This window comes from Bufo gargarizans, chromosome 7, assembly GCF_014858855.1.
Source record: "Bufo gargarizans isolate SCDJY-AF-19 chromosome 7, ASM1485885v1, whole genome shotgun sequence".
In the NCBI taxonomy this organism is placed as follows: Eukaryota; Metazoa; Chordata; class Amphibia; order Anura; family Bufonidae; genus Bufo; species Bufo gargarizans.
Genome location: NC_058086.1, coordinates 192,764,254 through 192,784,133, shown reverse-complemented (window position 1 = coordinate 192,784,133; position 19,880 = coordinate 192,764,254). Strand labels below are relative to the sequence as shown.

The 19,880-nt window shown below is 43.3% G+C and overlaps 1 protein-coding gene across 1 annotated transcript in view; it reads right to left on the bottom strand.

The window, feature by feature from the left end:
- The window catches only part of SYNPR (synaptoporin), a gene marked incomplete at its 5' end in the record, with an annotated part of 64,237 nt that extends 55,230 nt beyond the window's left edge, over positions 1-9,007 (bottom strand). The window contains one exon of the mRNA XM_044302110.1: positions 8,871-9,007. Within this exon, the coding sequence (XP_044158045.1) occupies positions 8,871-9,007 (137 nt within the window). The remainder of the gene's footprint in view (positions 1-8,870) is intronic.
- Between the last annotated feature and the right edge of the window lie 10,873 nt (positions 9,008-19,880).

Below are 19,880 nucleotides of genomic sequence, written 5' to 3'. Positions count from 1 at the left end.
GAAAAAAGGCTCATACCTTGTGTTGTACAAGTCTAGGATCAAGAGTAGTGGGCACTAATTGTTACTGTAATTTTATTGAGCTCACAAAGTCAATACCAGGCTGCAAGCCATCATCTTTATTTTCTACAAAGAAAAATCCAGCCCCTACTGAAGAGGGAAAAGGTTTAATGAAACCTTCACATAAACTGTGCCCTACAAAATGCTTTCGAGCTTGTTCAGGGCCAGAGAGATGAGTTAAACAAGTGTTGGGAATAAGATCGATGGTAGAATCATCGTCCCTATGTTGAGGCAATTTGTCATATTCTGTCTGAAAAAGATCTACAAGCAATCCTATTGGAGATGCTGGCACATAGTTAGGAGGCAATGATAAAGATGAATTCCAGGTCCTGATCTTTCTCCAAGTTGTCATATTTTTGCAGCCAAAGCATACCCAACAATTGCTGCACATAAAGCAATAGCCATTCAAATGCATGGACCCCACCAACAAAGAGATTTCAGGAGAAGGGAATTCAACCATTCCCTGAGATAGGGGTGTACTGTCCACCACTGTATCCTAAGGCTTAGATACAGTCGTGGCCAAAAGTTTTGAGAATGACACAAATAGTTTTCACAAAGTTTGTTGCTAAACTGCTTTTAGATCTTTGTTTCAGTTGTTTCTGTGATGTAGTGAAATATAATTACACGCACTTCATACGTTTCAAAGGCTTTTATCGACAATTACATGACATTTATGCAGAGTCAGTATTTGCAGTGTTGGCCCTTCTTTTTCAGGACCTCTGCAATTCGACTGGGCATGCTCTCAATCAACTTCTGGGCCAATTCTTGACTGATAACAACCCATTCTTTCATAATCACTTCTTGGAGTTTGTCAGAATTAGTCGGTTTTTGTTTGTCCACCCGCCTCTTGAGGATTGACCCCAAGTTCTCAATGGGATTAAGATCTGGGGAGTTTCCAGGCCATGGACCCAAAATGTCAATGTTTTGGTCCCCGAGCCACTTAGTTATCACTTTTCCCTTATGGCACGGTGCTCCATCGTGCTGGAAAATGCATTGTTCTTCACCAAACTGTTGCTGGATTGTTGGAAGAAGTTGCTTTTGGAGGGTGTTTTGGTACCATTCTTTATTCATGGCTGTGTTTTTCGGCAAAATTGTGAGTGAGCCCACTCCCTTGGATGAGAAGCAACCCCACACATGAATGGTCTCAGGATGCTTTACTGTTGGCATGACACAGGCCTGATGGTAGCGCTCACCTTTTCTTCTCTGGACAAGCCTTTTTCCAGATGCCCCAAACAATCGGAAAGAGGCTTCATCAGAGAATATGACTTTGCCCCAGTCCTCAGCAGTCCATTCACCAAACTTTCTGCAGAAGATCAATCTGTCCCTGATGTTTTTTTTGGAGAGAAGTGGCTTCTTTGCTGCCCTTCTTGACACCAGGCCATCTTCCAAAAGTCTTTGCCTCACTGTGCGTGCAGATGCACTCACACCAGCCTGCTGCCATTCCTGAGCAAGTTCTGCACTGGTGGCACTCCGATCCCGCAGCTGAATCCTCTTTAGGAGACTATCCTGGCGCTTGCTGGACTTTCTTGGACGCCCTGAAGCCTTCTTAACAAGAATTGAACATCTTTCCTTGAAGTTCTTGATGATCCTATAAATTGTTGATTGAGGTGCAATCTTAGTAGCCACAATATATTTGCCTGTGAAGCCATTTTTATGCAATGCAATGATGGCTGCACGCGTTTCTTTGCAGGTCACCATGGTTATACAATTTATCTGATCACTCTTCATAACATTCTGGAGTATATGCAAATTGCTATTATAAAAACTTAAGCAGCAACTTTTCCAATTTCCAATATTTATGTAATTCTCAAAACTTTTGGCCACGACTGTAGATAAAGACAGATTTAGGAAACCTTGCATTAATGAAGTTAGTGACTGCACCACAATTAAGAAAGGCTCTAACCCAGACAGAACACCTACAAAATAATGATTGAAGAGGTAACAAGAAGCAGAATCCAAGGGAAGTAGTTGTGCACCAAGGTGAGTTTCCCCAGACCTATCTAGGCGCTGGGGTTTTACAATGGTTGAAGTTTTGGACAGGACTTGATCAGATGACTGGACATTCTGCAGTAGAAACTATGTCCCAGTTACTGATCTTTGAGGGGCTGCATTGGCCCAATATTCATGGGTTCTTCACTTTAGATAATGAAATTTCTGTCTTTGAGACGGGAGCAGGAGCAAAAGATTGGTCTTGATATCTTTCCTTGAGGCATCTATCCAATCTGATGACCAGTGACATAGCAGACTCCATTGATTCAGGTGGAGGATAATGTACCATTATATCTTTTAATGGCCCTTGGTGTCAGTGGGTGTTGGGGCTGCAAGGCAAGGTCCCATTGAAGGTGGGAGGCAACAATGGAATACTGTAACAATGCAGGCATTTGAGAAGACAATGATGAGGTTTTGCAACAAAGAACTGTTCTTTACTTGGCAATAAAATTCAATAAAGCAGTCACAGTCTTCAATATGCATAGGGGTGCAATACTTCTCTTTTTCTCTCTCGCTTTTCTCTACCTCTTTTTCCTCTTCTAATATGACACTGCGGTGTGTAGTCCTTAGCAGATCTACAGTCTGCCCCAAAGTATATCCAGTCCCCTGAAGCCTTATATCTCCTAGACAAATGTGCTGTGGAGCACAGAAGCTGCACACAATTTCTCTCTACAGAATCTTTTGCATGCACCTCCTCTCTGAAAGGCTGATATGCTCCAAAAAGATTTGCATCCTCAGAGGATGATGTATGGCTCTGTCTCTCAAGCTTGTGGTTATTATACTCAGGACTGCTCTCTTTGTTTTTTCACTCTTCACTGTCTCTCACTATACTCTATCTCTATTCCTCAGTCTACTCCTTCGGTTAACCTCAGGAAACCTCCTTTAAGTTCATAGAACTCTAAATTCAATTTCTCACACAGAACTGACCCCCACTGTATACACTACAGCCATCCTGGCCTTGCTACTCACCAACTAGGCCTCCACTATAGTTGTGTCTAACCCATTCAAACCAGTGGGGACTCCACACCAAGTCAGCCTGTGCTTCACCTCTGGAGATAGCTGTCAATCACTGAGTAGGACCGCCCACTGGACTCCTTGAGCATTTTGGTACTAAACATATATTGCAGTGCCCTAGAGGAAGGGTATTTTGGGCTGTTTTGGTTTGTGGACAGTTTCCTCTTTTGCTACTGTGCAAAGCCACCAACTTACTACTTTAGTTAAGTTGCACTATGATTTATGCTGATGTGGGCACTTATACTGGGCTGTGGGCACGGTGGAAAGAGTTAATGCACTGCCAGCTAATACTGAGAGATTTTGGAACTTTCTATCTATGCACTGAGAAGTTCCACAGTTACAATAAGGGACTATGCAAAGTTTTGGATGGAAAAACACAGACACACTGACCTTATGACTATCTGGTTTAGCTCTGTTATTTATGTCTTGAAAAACCTCTATGTCATTCCCATAGACTTGTATTGAAACTCTATACAAGTCTATGGCAGACTGAAACAGCAACAATGTTTCTGTTTAAGCTGTCCCACTAGAACGTTTCAGTTCAGCTAGAAACTGTATATAAGGAGAGCAGTTAGAGACCCTAGTTGTCTGCAGATAGGGATCAATGTTTAGTAGTAAAGACTCTGCCAGACTGTGCAAGTGACCAGAAGAAGATGCTGAGATACCTTTGACCTAAAGGCCAGCTATACGCCGGAGCTGCATACACCAAAGCCACAGACCCTGTGCTACCAGCCCTTTGGCCATGAAACCAGCCTCCTGAGAGAGAGGGACAACTAGCTCAGGCTTTTCTTCAGCACGGAACCTTTTTCTGAGTTCTTCCAGTAATGAAGTACATTGGCTTACTATAGACCTTGACTCTCTGGACTTATTTCCAATAGGGGTACACCATCCCCTCCAAACTCAGCCACTGCTATATCAATCTGCTCCGCTCCACCTTCTCTGTAACATGTTGTCCACAGATCGGGCAGCATGTTCATTGTGAAAGGTCAAGGATTCTCAAAGTTTTAATGCAAAGTGAACCTTCACTGTAAAGCCCGGCAAGAAAAAAATGCACATGTCTACTCCTCATTGTCGCAGAAACGGAATAAAGGCTGAAACTTGATGTGTGTTGTGCCTCATAAATCTAGAGCTATTTTGTACTGAGGTCCTGATCTTGCTGTACGGCTAGAGAGGTATGATGAACGAACCCCGCGTTGTGAGCACACTGGTTGCATGAACCCATTTGCAGGCAACAAAAAAACCCATTGAATTTGCCTCCCGAATTACACGCCGCTCTTCCGGGACTCATTTACGGAGGTTCAATTGAACTGTTTATTTCTCTTCATGGAGATTTAAAATGTATGGGGCTGTTTAGCATTCAGAAAATATCATCATAAATCTTGCACGAGTTAAGGGGCTGCCAAGGAAAACAATGCGCAATATTTCTACGCAGCTTAATGGGAAAATGACTGGCTTTATGGAAAAAAAATGCCTGATGTTACAGGAGCAATTGCTGGTGCTATAAAATAAACTACGACGAGATGAAGAGCGTGATGTATTGTAGAAACCCATAAAGGGCAAGATGCACGGGGGGGGGGGGGATTTATTAGGGCGTCGTCAATAGAACGCAAACCTTCCACTGCGGTTATAATGCACAAACTGGATCTAGTACTTTTAGTGTGCAGTGAATCGAAATATCCGAATTTCTGGAAAAATTAGATTCACCATGAAGCCAGATTTCCTTGCGCTTTTTGGTAACTAATCCTTAAAAAAAAAATAAAAAAAAAGTGTCTGAAAGTAAAAAAAAATATTTATACTCACCCTATCCACTTGATCGCGGAGAGGTCGTTCGCTCCCGTCTTGATTGAAGAAAACCCTCAGCGGGCGCAATGACATCGCCACGTGATTGCGCTGGCCGCTCGTGGTGACGTCATCACTGATGACATCACTGTGCGTGCCCAGTGTGATCACGTGACCCCGGATTAACCCCTGAGCACCTGAAAGTGAGTCTCAGATGGCGCGATCAGCATTGAATGAGGCATCCAAGGGGTTAGATGACGGGGGTGGGTGGCGCAATTGCCTTTTACCTTCATTGCGCCCGTTCCAAATGGAAAGTGTTTTGTGACAAAGTAATTCCTGACTAATCAAATTCCTTGTGGAAGTTCGGCAAAGCGGCTGAATTGAATTTTTCAAATCTTCTCTCATCAGCTTTGGTGCTGAAATGCTGTAATAGATATTAAAGGCACTCGGCTCTGTGGCATCCCTCCGTCAGTTCTCTTGTATGGCTGAATGAAAAACCTGTCAGAATATGTAGGGGAACGCTATTTGACAAGATGAATGTTAAGGTCCAGTTGTTAAAAAGATCATATAAAAACTCAGCAACCCCTGTAAACAACCTAAAGTAACAAATGAATGGATACTCACCCGTTTTCTCCTGTGCTGCGCGCCGGTCCTCATCACTGCTCTTTATTTTTCTGGCTGCAGCGGTGATGTTCCGTGCACACAGGTCAGCCAATCACTGACCTCAGCAGAGATGTTCTGTGCGCATCTGAGATCAGCGACTGGCTGCAGCGGTGACTTGGGCACAGAACGTCACTGCTGCAGCCAAGAAGATGATGTCAGCAGCAGGAGGAGCGGAGCTCAGCGCTCAAAGAAAACCAGGTGAGTCCAGTGTATTCAAAAGCAGACCATTCTCACCTCACCGCCTGCCTCCCCACAACCCTCATGTGTACGCAGCAGCCTGTCAATCACCAGCCAGAGGGGCGGGGGTGGTGGTATGGTAGAGATCAGCTATAGAATACCCCAGACTCATATACCAAGAGCCTGCTGTATAGTTTCAGTACTTCATCAAGAGTGTGCATTGAGGAGGGTAGGTTATATTGCAAGGTTAAGAGCCCCCCCCCCCCCCCCCCCATTATGTTTGAGATTGTGGGAACATTCCTCACATCCTTCAACCCTAACCCCATACCCATATCTAAGCTCATGCCACTTGTCCAACCCCAACATTTCCCCCATGGCACTCTAAGTAGAGTGTAGAACAGGAATCAGCAACCACCGGCACTCCAGCTGTTGTGAAACTACAACTTCCAACATGCTCCGTTCACTTCTATAGGAGTTCCGAGTACAGCCAAGCAAGTGTGCATGCTGGGAATTGTAGTTGCACAATGGCTGGGGTGCCAAAGGTCGCTGACCCCTGGTGTAGAACTTAGTAATGCATTAAGGTATTAAATGGGTTGTTGACTATTGGAAAAAAGTGTCTGTTGTTTCTCCAGAGACAGCGCCATTCTTGTCTACAGGCTGTATGTGGTAGTGCAGCTCAGCCCTATTCAAGTGAATGAGGCTCAGCTGCATTACCAGTCGCAGCCCATAGACAAGTGGTGCTGTTTTCAGGAACCACATGTAAGATGGTACCAGTGCAGGTGTTTCCATTCCCCCGTCATCACTCATCTGCGTGGTTCCTAGCTAATGTGGATGGAAAATGGAGCCAAAATGTGCTCAGAGAACAAATAATAAGGGCAGATGATTGTCATGCAAGCAACCTGTAACGGAGATATTAATTACAGGGAAGGCTTAATCACTGCCTGCCTCTAATGTGAGTCATTCATCAGAAAGGGAAGGTTCCCGACACTAGTTGCACACTCAGCCTTTCTGATTAGCAAAGGTTAGGATTCATTAAAAGTCAAAAACACCTACAAATGGAAAGTGCTGCTCAACAATGAGGCATAGTGCAGATGTCTGTAATCCAAGAGGGGGCAAAAGTAGTCATAGCTATTAACTAAATACCAAATTATGAATATTTTACTAAATATAATAATGCACGTACCACGGTTGTCATTTTTCCCCTTCCCCTATGTCATATTTGCATTTCTTTCTACGTTACCAGAATTCTTGGCTTTCATTTTTCAACACATTCCAAAAGTACAAAAATTATTCCACCGTTATCTAAAAACAGTATTTATTTTCTATCCTTTCAGTATAAAATGAGACAAATTGTATCTGTCCTTCTCTCACTTTTTTTTTTTTTAAAGGGATATTCCCTATTTAGACTGGCCCCAGTGGTGACCCGCCTCTGCCAGTGATTGGCTGAGACAAGAGCATTTCATGGGAGCTGGAAGTACAGAGCAGCAGGGACCCGGGCAGCAGTGGGGGGGCGGGGGGGGGGATCGGTGCAGGTGACTATTTTTCCTTCTGACCCAATGGCTAATTATTTTTGATTAACCGGAACATCACTTTAAAAACTATGGATTTTTGTATGATTGTGTTTTACTCATTTTGGGCTAAAAATCATTTGTTCACTTGGTCTTTATTAAAAATGTTCAGCCGTTTTTGAGATACAAGGCTTAAAAATATCAGTCTATTTGCATAGTGTTACTTCTCAGTGTTACTCTCAGTCCCGTCAGCTGACGGCTCATGTTTACCCTTATTTTTCATCTCCTGACCTCATAAACATTCTATATAGCTAAACTCTTATCAAACTGATCAGAATGTGGCTTAAATTAGTGTTTACGAAGTCAAGAGATCAGTGAAAAGGACTTCACATGAGCCGTCAGCTGATAGGATGGAGACGTGATGCTCTGCAAACAGACTTATTTGTTAACCCTTGCATCTCAAAAACGTCTGTACATTTTTTATAAAAATGAGTGAAACAAATGATTTTTTGCCCTAAATGAGTAAAATGCAATCATTAAAAAAACTGCATTGAAGGTGTCCCAAACCTTTAACACTTTAACACTAAAATGATAGAACAACCCTACATTATTTCACATTCCATAGGGTCAGATAAAGATGCAGCTGTGTCTATCGCCCAATCCTATGGGATGGATAATGGCAACCTAGTCTTCAGAAGCAAAAAAAATAACTGAATGCTGAAGGTCTTACTGTCTCTTTAATAGACCATATACTTCCAAGGATTAGACTTCTGCTGTGTAGACATCTGGATATAGTAGTAAAGTAATGGGTGCACAGCTGCCTTAAAGGGATTTTCTGGGATCACTATGATGTTTTAAAAGATATTGTCATGTAGTTGCTTATCTCATGTACCTCTTCCCCATGCTTTTTTTTTTCAATTTGGACTCTTGACCTGTTTTCGCCATGTAAACCAATCCCTCTGGTTTGTTTCTATCCCGTATGTAGAACTTCCTGTTCCTGTATCCAACCAAACCCATGATGCACCTCTCCTTTCTCTTGCACAGCTCCAGCCCCACCTCTAAGAACACACAGCTAATTTATAGCTCCTCCCACCCAGCTAGTTACATAGACACTCCCCTATCACTGCCCCACCCATGGGCATGACATCACAGGAAATAAGGAGGAGCTGCATGGACATGGTCATGTGACCACAGCCCAGAACGAGAGCTAGGAGCAATAAAGGTAAAATAAATACGTCAATGACAACGACCTTCATAAATAATTATTTTAAAGGATGTTGATTCAAACAGGAAAAACCCATTTGAACCTTTTATTAAAATCTGATTTCGAGTTCTATACTTTTCAGTCCATAATTTATCCCTATATGAAATATAAAACTTAAATCCGATCTCTGGAGAACAGAATGGACACCCAGTACTGGGCATAACTGTTCCCATATATGTTCCCCAGGACAAGTGATAAGATCTTCAGGGGTATATTCCTTTTCCATAAAGTGATGGCATATCGCTAAAACATGCCGTCAGTTTATGTTCAGTGAGTGCGCGACTTCTGGGACCCCAAGTGACCCTGAGACTGAACGATCTGCAAAGGTGAATACCCCGTAGGTCACTGATAAGTAAATATATAACAAGCAAGGTTCTATTCAGGATATCTGAGTGAATAATGCTTCATCGTATAGTTACCTGAAAGGATAAGCAATGGCGATGTCAATGCGGAGGTCGCTCAGAGTTCTGTTGGCGCAGTCCACACTGACTCTTAGTTCGCCGGAGTAGCCTCCACATGTTGCAAATGCAAAGATTGCAAAAAGCTGCAAAATAAGTAAAACAAGTAGTTAAGACATTGGAGCAAGCAGAGACATAAATAACTGCAAAGTACAGTAAATACAGTATAATACCCTTATATCCTAACATAAGATCAGGTTAAACAAACGGATATTGGTAGATAATAAATTGTGCTAGGACTGCAGGGACAGTAGTCAACCACCAGATAACACAAGCCCTCCTGCCCGATCATCACTTCAGCCCTGATAAAAACACAGAACACAGTACATTTCTTTTGTGGGACAGAGTCACTCCAGGGTCACATTTTAACTGTTATCCATCAAAACCATTGGCAAGCGTAGCTTTACATTATCCTAGGACCTGAAGCAGTATGCCCGTCATCAGATTCACAGTGGTCATGTCTTCCTTCCAATCAGGGGTGGACTGGCCATAGACCCTACAGGGAACTTTCCCAGTGCTGGCCAGGTACATAATGATCTGGTGCTCTCAACATGAATTAATGTAGAAGCATCAGGTTCTTATGCACGTGGCCAGCGGCCGCAGGTGCCCTCATGAATTCAACTGCATCACCATCATCAAGACAGTGATACTCTTCACTACTGCAGTGCGGGTGGTAGTATTTTGTACTGCACTGTGGTATTTGATTCTGCAGGGGTGGTATTTTGTGCTGCACTGTGCTATTTGATTCTGCAGGGGTGGTATTTTGTACTGCACTGTGGTATTTGATTCTGCAGGGGTGGTATTTTGTGCAGCACTGTGGTATTTAGCTCTGCAGGGGCGGTATTTTGTGCTGCACTACAGTATCGCTGGCTCTGTCTACTTGTGTTGTCCCCGATTACTTGTATTGCCCTGCCTTGTGTCAATTTGGATTTGTCTACAACATGGGGCCACTTTTACGTTTCCAGGGCCACTTTAGGTTCCCAGTCTGTCGCTGCTTCCAATGCCCCATTTTCTCAGAAACCATTGATTGCCAGGTGTGAAAAAAGCACTAAAATAAAATAAAAACTGTAAAAGTATATGATAAATGGTGCAATACACAAGAAAACAAACCAATAGGGCGGGAAGCTCCAGTGAGGGCAGCCAGAAAGATGCAGATTACGCTTATATCATTATGGGAGCAGACTACAAACCATCAGGCTGAACTAAAAGACCTAGCATCAAGGGGCATGGGGTACAAAAATTTGAAAACTGCAGCATGGCAATATAAAGAGGGCAACAAATGAAAGGGGTAGGAGGCTATTGGCTGTGAACCAGGTATAATAAAGGAGACAACAGGGGGAACCTTTCTTATACATCGCGTTTTCAGACTAAATCAGTGCCAGGCAGGTGCTGAGAAGGCACATAAAATCATTAGATGACTCAAGGAGGCATAGATGTCCATGATAAGAACTATTTTATACACACACTATGGCTCACATTTACCTAGATTTCTGCATGATGCAATTTGGAACATCTAGGTTTGAAGAGTTTCTAAGGCTAGTCCTAAAAAGGGTGTGGATTAACAGAAAAGAAGAGTGGCTTTATTGGAAATTGGCATGGTCTAAGATGCAACAAACCCAAAATAAAACTATTTTATACACAAACTATGGCTCACATTTACCTAGATTTCTGCATGATGCAATTTGAAACATCTAGGTTTGAAGAGTTTCTAAGCCTAGTCCAAAAAGAGGGGTGTGACTTAAAAAGGGAGTGGCTTCATTGGAAATTGGCACGGTCTAAGTTGCAACAAACACAAAACTGTCCCAAAAAAGTCACAAATTATGGCGCATGCCACTTTTCTAAAGTGTCTTATAAGAGAGAGGTATTCTCTTAATAAATTTGGCGCATCTTGCTCCAGCACCGGGAGATCAAGACTGGCCAGTTTTGATAAATGTCCCACATAGAGTTTGAGAAAAGTGTCTGTCCCTGCACCACAACTACTATTCAGTCTACTCCCCCATGATAAATCTGGAGCAGGTCTAGGCAGCTGACGCCTTCTTCAGGCTTCTGTGTACATGTCAAAAGTCAATGCAGAGATCGGCTAATAATTCTCTATACCCAGGAAGAATAATTACTATGTCTAGAGGAAAGAAAGTTTCACCATCACCATGCAAGATATTCTTTCATTTCTCAAAATAGTCTTTTTACAATTTTACGGGTGCCATTAAAATGCTACAAAAAGACTGCGCGGTGCTCCTCCATGGCGGTTCATTCAACTGGCTTCGTACATCTGACACAAATAATTTATGTGATGTTCTTCAGATTTGCAGCCGTCTCTTCACAAAATACAGTAGATGTTCACTGAAACTTGCAGCTCTCATGGTGCCAAAATATACAGCTGTAGCATTAACTACCACCTGCAGCAAACTTTACAATGACACTTAAAGGGGTTGTCCATGATATTAGAAAAACATGGCTGCTTTTTTCAAAACACAGCACCACCCCTGTCCAGGGGTTGTGTGTGGTATGGCAGCTCAGCTCTATTGGAGTCAAAGGGGTAAAGCTGCAATATCACAAACTGTGGACAGGGTTGGTGCTGTTTTTGGAAGAAAGCAGCCATGTTTTTGTAATCCTGAACAACCCCTTTAACAAAAGACATTAAAAGTCAAAATAGCATCTGTTGCCACTGTTCATTTACTGTGCCGTGAGTGCTCCATCTGTATGTAGAGTCTAGTGCTAGCAGGATTTTGTCACCCTCTGTGTTTGCTATATAAAGGGGACATCCAAGTTGAGAAGGAACTATAGGCAGGAGACAACCCATTTTCATTTAGTAGAACATGTCAGTGCCAGATTTACAATTTAAAAGCCTGTAGGAAAGTAGGAAACTACAATATCAGTAGCAATAAGTCATAGCAACTGGACCAACTAGACTGTATCACTACAGTCATGCAAATGTAATCAACATTTTACCTCCATGACTGAAGCATGAGTCACCAGTATTTAATGCTGGAGATTTCTCATACAAGCCATTCTAACGGAGAAATCCAGTTGGATGTCTAGCGAAACGTCTTCAAGAAAAAAAAAGTCCAATTGCTTTGATTTAATACTACATGACCTGGATGAATGAGAACCTTCACAGACTAGGAAACTACAACTCTCACTGTGTGAAACATAACTCTTTCATGACTATTGGGTTCAAGTGCCCTTTTGTTCCCCAGCAGGGCCACTTATAGACACAGGCTTGGGTATGATGTTATAACAGGTCTCTTCAGGAAATGGAAGCTCGGGTTACTACTTTTTGGTCTTTTTCCTTCCAGATCCTACATTTCTAAATTTTTAATTCAAAATTAAATGTTTTGTAATGAGTCACCGTACCAACTAAAGGGTTTGGTTTTGAGATATCTCTAACAGCGTTATCCTTGCAGTCCCCTAGTTTTCACACTTTAAAACCCCTACACAGGGATCTAGTCTTTGCTGCAATGGAGCCCCCAGGCCGCTGCCTTTTAAAATAGTACCAGTGTAGTTGGCAACTAACCCACAGGGGTCAGGAAATATTTGTAGTCAGGAAACAGGCCAAGGTCAGGGTAGGCAGAGTTCAAACATATCCAAGGAACATGTCTGAGGTCAGGGCAGGTGGCATTGGGTCAATATGAGAAACAGCTACCTGCCCTGAGCTTTGCCTAAGAATCAGTGTCGGTTAACAGGCACATGGGCAGTCAATCAGAATAATACACCTTTACTAGTGAACTAGAAACTAGGAACCTAAAGCTCAGGCACCCTCCCACTAGGGAAGGTGCCTTAAATACCCAGGAACAGGCAGCCATAGGCTGGGGAAGCATCTGCTGGCCCTTCAAGAGGCTGAGAGTGATTGCTTGCCCTAAGAGACAGGCCATGAGGCCTAGGATGCCAGCGGTCAGGATCATTGCAAGCCAGGGGAATGCAGAGCAAGGCATCTAAATGAGTAGCGCTGCACCTGTGCCTGCAAAAAGGAGCAGGATAACGCTGTGCATGGGACACCAGTGCAACATGTTTTTCCACTGTTCTGAATTAAGTTTTTAGAATCAAGGAAAAATTGTAAACTTATTTTTAGCTGGTGCTATAAAAGTTTTTGGTTAAATGTTATTTAAACTAATTTAAAAAAAATTAAAAAAAATAATCAAAATGCATCTCCCTGTCCCCAGGCGCTCCCATTTTATTGCCTACTGGTCCTGCTGGTCTCTACTTCTTGGTTCCGACAATCATTGCAGTGTTGACCTCCCTCAGCCAGAGATCGGTTAAGTGGGTATTTCCTGGCATTGCCTGTGTGCTGAGATGGGACCAGTCTGCAAAGACTTCTGACGATTTGGCAAGTGCTGGAACGGGAGTGAAGGGGGATCTGTGAGGTGAGTATCACCATCAAATGTTGTCCTGCTGGACTATCCTTTTAAAGGGATTTTCCAGGGGTTAAAAAAATATATGTAAAATGTCTCAGCAGGGTACAAATGAACAAAAAAGACATACTCACCCAACAATCCCCCACCAATCCCCCACCAATCCCGTTCCAAGGATGCCCACTCCCACGCTGATCTCTACTTTCTACAAAGATGATGTTCTGATACAAGGACATGTGACTACTGCATCCCATTACTGAAAAAATATACTATATATATATTTTGTTATTATGACCTGTAGTGTTTAGGCTTCAGGAAAACTGCAAAAAAGGCAGCAAATATGGTTCTATGTGATAAATAATACAGTAGATATGGTGTTCACACCTCTTAATGTACGGTACACCGGGACATCGGCTCCTGGGATGGAAGAAGAAACATGACCACTGCTTGTACTCTCCGAATCCTATTACTATCAAACTACAGAATCCATTTAATCGGAAAAACACTTTGCCACATTTGACATCGTGTACAGCGGCTCTGGAGAAGACGCCACTTCAGAGACATTTAAATGTCACCTAACATTCTGCCTCTGGTAAAATGAACTCAGTGGCGCGAAGAAGACAACCAGTGAGAAAAATGTAAACATATAACAGATGATATAGGATAAACGTCTAATGGGAATACATATTTTAAAGGAAACAAGGAATCTGCCGGTTAGCATTAGCCATCTACAGTGCTGAGGGTGCCGCAGGGTGGGCTCCTAGGCAAGACGTTGAGTAACAGGTTTACACAATAGGTGGCTAACCTAAACGGCATGTCTGGGAAGAGCTGGAGGTAACAGGATAATGGAAGCTCCAAAATGATGGAGGCCCCTGGACAATGGCACCTATTGCCCCACCTATACAGTAATGTGGTCAGAGTCAAACTGGGTTCTTTGGGACTGCGAGAGAAATAAATAGGTCCACCTACTGTCTATGCAGTATATTTCCTCAATAAAGTCTTAGGCAGGGTGCTGCATCTCCTTGAAGAAACCATTCCTGTATGGAGACTTACTGGAAGTACTCCATGGTCAGTAGGTCTCAATAAAGTCTAAATAGGTTATTTATGAATCATCCCATAAGAAATCATTCCTAGTGGCAAGTGGTCAACTCCAATGTAGGCAACTTTCCTATTGGTTGCAAGGGATGTTGCTGAGCTCAGAAAAAGACATTGCAGCCTTCTCATTGGCCCACAAACAATAAGGGAGGTTACTGATGAAAAAATTATCTAGAATATTCATAATTACGAATATATATCACTATATTCTAAATATTTGCGAATTCTCGAAGTGCCGATATTCGCGATAAATTTTTGCGATTCGAATATTCGTGCCAAACACTAATCATTATGGTGACTACTGGAATTCCCATGTAAATATCAGCACCCAGGACAGATGAGCACTCATTATCTGCTCAGCAGGATGATGAGTGCTTTCAGAAGTGACAGCCACCGGTAGGCGATGATTTATGACGCTGTGTAATGTACAGGGGAGCAGTACATAACATTTCACAGATCACTGAACTATGAATATGAGGCTGGATCCATTCTCCGCTATCAGAATGGTTTCCTTTCTTTAAACCAATTACGAAAGATTGATACAAAATATCAATATTCCGAACTGGTGAAATGAAGAAAGAAGTCGAGCAGACATCACCTTGCTATGCAATGTCAGCAATCGTTACATTGTATCAGACAGCAGAAGTAATGTTTTCTCATTAACTGCATTGTGAACCTATGGGCCAAGCTTATTACTGAGCAAATTCATGTCCTGACCTATATAACGGGCTTAAAATATACATTTACTTACTGCAATAATTCTCCTCGTAATGTATTCTGTCACTGGCTCCATTGAGAAGGTAATAACACATCGCCCATAGACATAATTCATAGGTCATTGGAGCTTATATTGACTGGCTGCTTTATTTTTTGTGATATATATTAAAGTCAATGTAATAACTCCCAGCAGTCCCGGATCTAGAGGGAACGGCCCGGACTTCGGCCGTTGTGCCAAGGACGCAGACACAGTTAAATGCAGTGGTGAAGCAGGGAGCCGTCAGCTGGCAGCACTATTGTGGGGGGGGGGCACTATGGGAAAAGAATTACTATATAGGGACACTAAGGGGGAAGCACTATTGTGAGAAAGGCACAAAGGGGGCACTACTATTGTTAAGGGGCATTAAGGGGGCTTTCTAATGTGTGGGGACGCTAAGTAGAAATAAGTACTATGTGGGGGCACAAAGGAGACTTGGTGGATTGGGCATGTCTGAGTGAAAATATTTTGCCAGGTTTTTCCCCTCTGTTCTGTCCCAGCACAGGGCGATTCATTTCAGTATCATTACAGATCACATCTGCTATATTTATGTAGTTATTAGTTAGGTTATAGCACCATCTAGTGGTCTTAAAAATGTACTACACTTCGTTTGTCTGTTAATAAAGATTATTGTATGGTTGGGAGGTGCAAAGCATTGTGGGAGTGTAGTGCATTCTAAGAATGAGAAGCCCGGTCTCCATGTTACAGGACATCAACAGAGCTGTCTCCTGCATATCTTCTTCTTAAACTCCACCATCCTTTTGCAAGTATATCTGGTGAGACTTCTACCTTTGTTTCAGGCACATTGTGTTATGCAGAGCTGTCCAGCTACTTTGTCACGGCAGACAGGAACTCAGATACACAGACAACCAAATACACAAGTGTCTAGGCTAGATGCTGGGGACAGGTCACCTCCTAGCACATCCCTGACTTCTCTCCCTATGCTGCTAAGCCCATATTCAGACCTTGATGGTAGGTATAAAGTGTCCTCGTGCCTGGACTGCAAACACCCTAAAATCCCTGAGATGGTGAAAGGGGAGAAGGGGCAGAAGACACACAAATAGCCTAGACCGCAAACAACACAAACAGAAACGAAACTTATCTGAGCTGGAACAGACAATCCTTCCTTCCTGAATCCAAGACCAGAATGAATTCTATAACCCGCACGGCCCTCTGGGATTGAAGGCAATTTAAGCCAATGACCCCACCCAGAGCACCTGAAGGAAGGTGGATTAAGCATAATTCCAAAACAAACAAAAGGTTAGACACGTGCTGCCAATCTTACAGACCTCTGCACACCGTCCGAGCAGGGCATGACATAGTTATTATCAGTACTCAGGAAGTTGTTTTAACTGTTAGATGCTAGACATGCAGTCTATGTATAGGCAGCCATTTTGGACATGTGCCCAGTATTAATGTAATGTTATAATACATGCCGTTCTATGCTTTCTGCTGATACATGCCTTATACATGTTATTTGTATTCCTATAGTTTTACCACACAACTGATTGATCGCATCAAATACTCCTGTTTTGCCAATAGACAAGTTAGACTACAGAGAACAGTCCTCTTATTTGGAAGACAGGAATGGTTTATACTGAATGTCAGACTGCACACTGTGTGAACTTTTATGAAGACAGAACAGTAAAACAGATGCTAGTCACCAGCGATAGTGGATCTGACTACACGGAGCCGCCATCACACATGCGGTCCTGCGTATAAGATTGCAGCGGTTGCCATACAGTCACAATAAGTGAGAGTGCAGCCCCCAGCAAGTGCAGCACGATCCAGACCACGCTGGAGTCCGTTTCTACATAGACTGAGTCCGCACAGAGACATTAAGCAGCCAGCAAAAGGCACGCAATGTCCGCTAGCCAGGCACCATCATACAGGACCAGGTCACGAGCAAGCTGCTCTAGCAAGTCCTCAATAAGAGAAAAGGCTGCTCTCACCCGTGCAGAAGCTGAGGCTGCAAAAGTAAGGGCTCTATGACACCTGCGTTCTTTTCTTCCGGCATAGAGTTCCGTTGTCTTCCTAATGCATTCTGAATGGAGTGAAATCCGTTCAGGATGCATCAGGATGTCTTCAGTTCCGGACCGGAACGTTTTTTGGCCGGAGAAAATACCGCAGCATGCTGCGCTTTTTGCTCCGGCCAAAAATCCTGAAGGCTTGCCGCAAGGCCGGATCCGGAATTAATGCCCATTGAAAGGCATTGATCTGGATCCGGCCTTAAGCTAAACGTCGTTTCGGCGCATTGCCGGATCCGACGTTTAGCTTTTTCTGAATGGTTACCATGGCTGCCAAGACGCTAAAGTCCTGGCAGCCATGGTAAAGTGTAGTGGGGAGCGGGGGAGCAGCATACTTACCGTCCGTGCGGCTCCCAGGGCGCTCCAGAGTGACGTCAGGGCGTCCCAGGCGCATGGATGACGTGATCGCATGGCACGTCATCCATGCGCATGGGGCACTCTAACGTCACTCTGGAGCGCCCCGGGAGCCGCACGGACTGTAAGTATGCCGCTCCCCCGCTCCCCGCTCCTACTATGGCAACCAGGACTTTAATAGCGTCCTGGCTGCCATAGTAACACTGAACGCATTTTGAAGACGGATCCGTCTTCAAATGCTTTCAGTACACCTGCGTTTTTCCGGATCCAGCGTGTAATTCCGGCAAGTGGAGTACACGCCGGATCCGGACAAGGCAAGTGTGAAAGAGGCCTAAGATCTCCCTTTGCTGCACAAAAGATGCAACTAAAGAAAGAGAGAGCATGCCTGCAAGCATCAAAGGAAAAAAAGAGAACATTACTGGAAGAAGAGAGAGCATGCCTGCAAGCATCAAAGGAAAAAGAGAAAGCATTACTAGAAGAAGAGACAGCATAAACAATGAAAAATGTCCAGCACTGAGATGAATAAAAAGTCTTCAAGCTTTATTCCATGAATTTGAAAGAATACAATTCTTCACATCGACAGCGGTAACGCTACCTGTGGGCAGGTTGGAAGAAGTCTCTCTAAGCTTTGTCCAGCCTTCATGTGGCATGACCATATGCTTCCATGCCATCTACTGAAGTCAAGATGCAAAGACTATACATCTTCTGCGATGCTTCAGTCAAAACAATTGCTGTCATAGCATACCTAAAGACCATTGATGTCAAAGAACAATGCCATATAGGATTTGTCATGAGCCGGACCAAACTAGCGCCACTCCACGAACACACGATTCCCAGATTGGAGCTCTGCGCTGCTGTGTTTGCAGTGGAGTTGGCTGAACTTATAACTTCAGGAATGAACCTAGAAATTGAAGAAGTCGAGTTTTATACGGACAGCAAGGTAGTCCTAGGATATATCTGCAACGAAACCAGACTTTTTTACATCTACGTCTGCAATCGGGTGCTAAGGATCAGAAGATCCACTTGTCCTAAACAGTGGCACTACGTACCTACACAGCATAATCCTGCAGACGACGCGACTAGATCCCTCGCACCAAGCCACCTTAAAGACACAACGTGGTTTATGGGTCCTGCATTCCTGTACTGTTCAACGTCTCACAACATCAGATCCAACACATTCGAATTGGTAGACCCAGAAGAAATCCGACCTGAGGTATCTGCTCTACGCACGGTGACTTCGAACCACCAACGCAAATCCCATTGTTTCAACAGGTTCTCCATCTGGATGTTGCTCTTTTGTGCTATAGCCTGTGTTGTCCATACAGCTCAGACATTACCTGTGAGCCAGAAGCCCTGCAAAGGTTGGCATTACCGCTCCTAATCTGGAAAGGTTCAAGAACATAATAATTCGCACGATACAACGTGAATGTCATGCTAAGGAAATAGACTACCTCAGGAAAGGCCAAACTGTCTCCAAAGATAGCGCTTTGAAGAAGTTTGATCCCACCATTGACCAAAAAATGGGTGGCTAAGAAAGGAGGACCTAGTGGTGGCGTCTGTTGACTCCAGACGGGGAGTGTTCTGTCCCAGCACAGGGAGATTTATTTCAGTATCATAACAGATCACATCTGTTGTATTTATGTCGTTATTAGTTAGGTTATAGCACCATCTTTTTTTAAAATGTACTACACTTTGTCTGTTAATAAAGATTATTGTATTGTCGGGAGGTGCAAAGCATTGTGGGAGTGTAGCGCATTCTGGGAAAGAGAAGCCCAGTCTCCATGTTACAGGACATCAGCAGAGCTGTCTCCTGCATATCTTCTTCTTAAACTCCACCATGCTTTTGCAATTATATCTTTTGAGATTTCTACCTTTGTTTCAGGGACATTGTGTTATGCAGAGCTATCTAGATAGTTATTATCAGTACTCAGGAAGTTGTTTTAACTGTTTGATGCTAGACATGCAGTCCATGTATAGGCAGCCATTTTGGACATTTGGCCAGTGTTAATGTAATGTTATAATACATGCTGTTCTATGCTTTCTGCTGATACATGTCAGGCCCTATACTTAGACATGTTATTTGTATTCTTATAGTTTTACCACACAATTGATTGATCACATCAAATTATCCTGCTTTGCCAATAAACAAGTTAGATTACAGAGAACAGTCCTCTTATTTGGAAGACAGGAATGGTTCATACTGAATGTCAGACTGCACACTGTGTGAACGTGTATGAAGACAGAACACCCTCCTTAGGCTTATGAAAAGTTGGGAGGTATCGTCAATGTTTTTTTGGCAGAAGATGACCTTGGTAGAACAGGTGGCACAATAGTCTGCTACAGATAACTCCTTTTTTGACCTTATGGAGACAAGTTGGTCACACACACACGT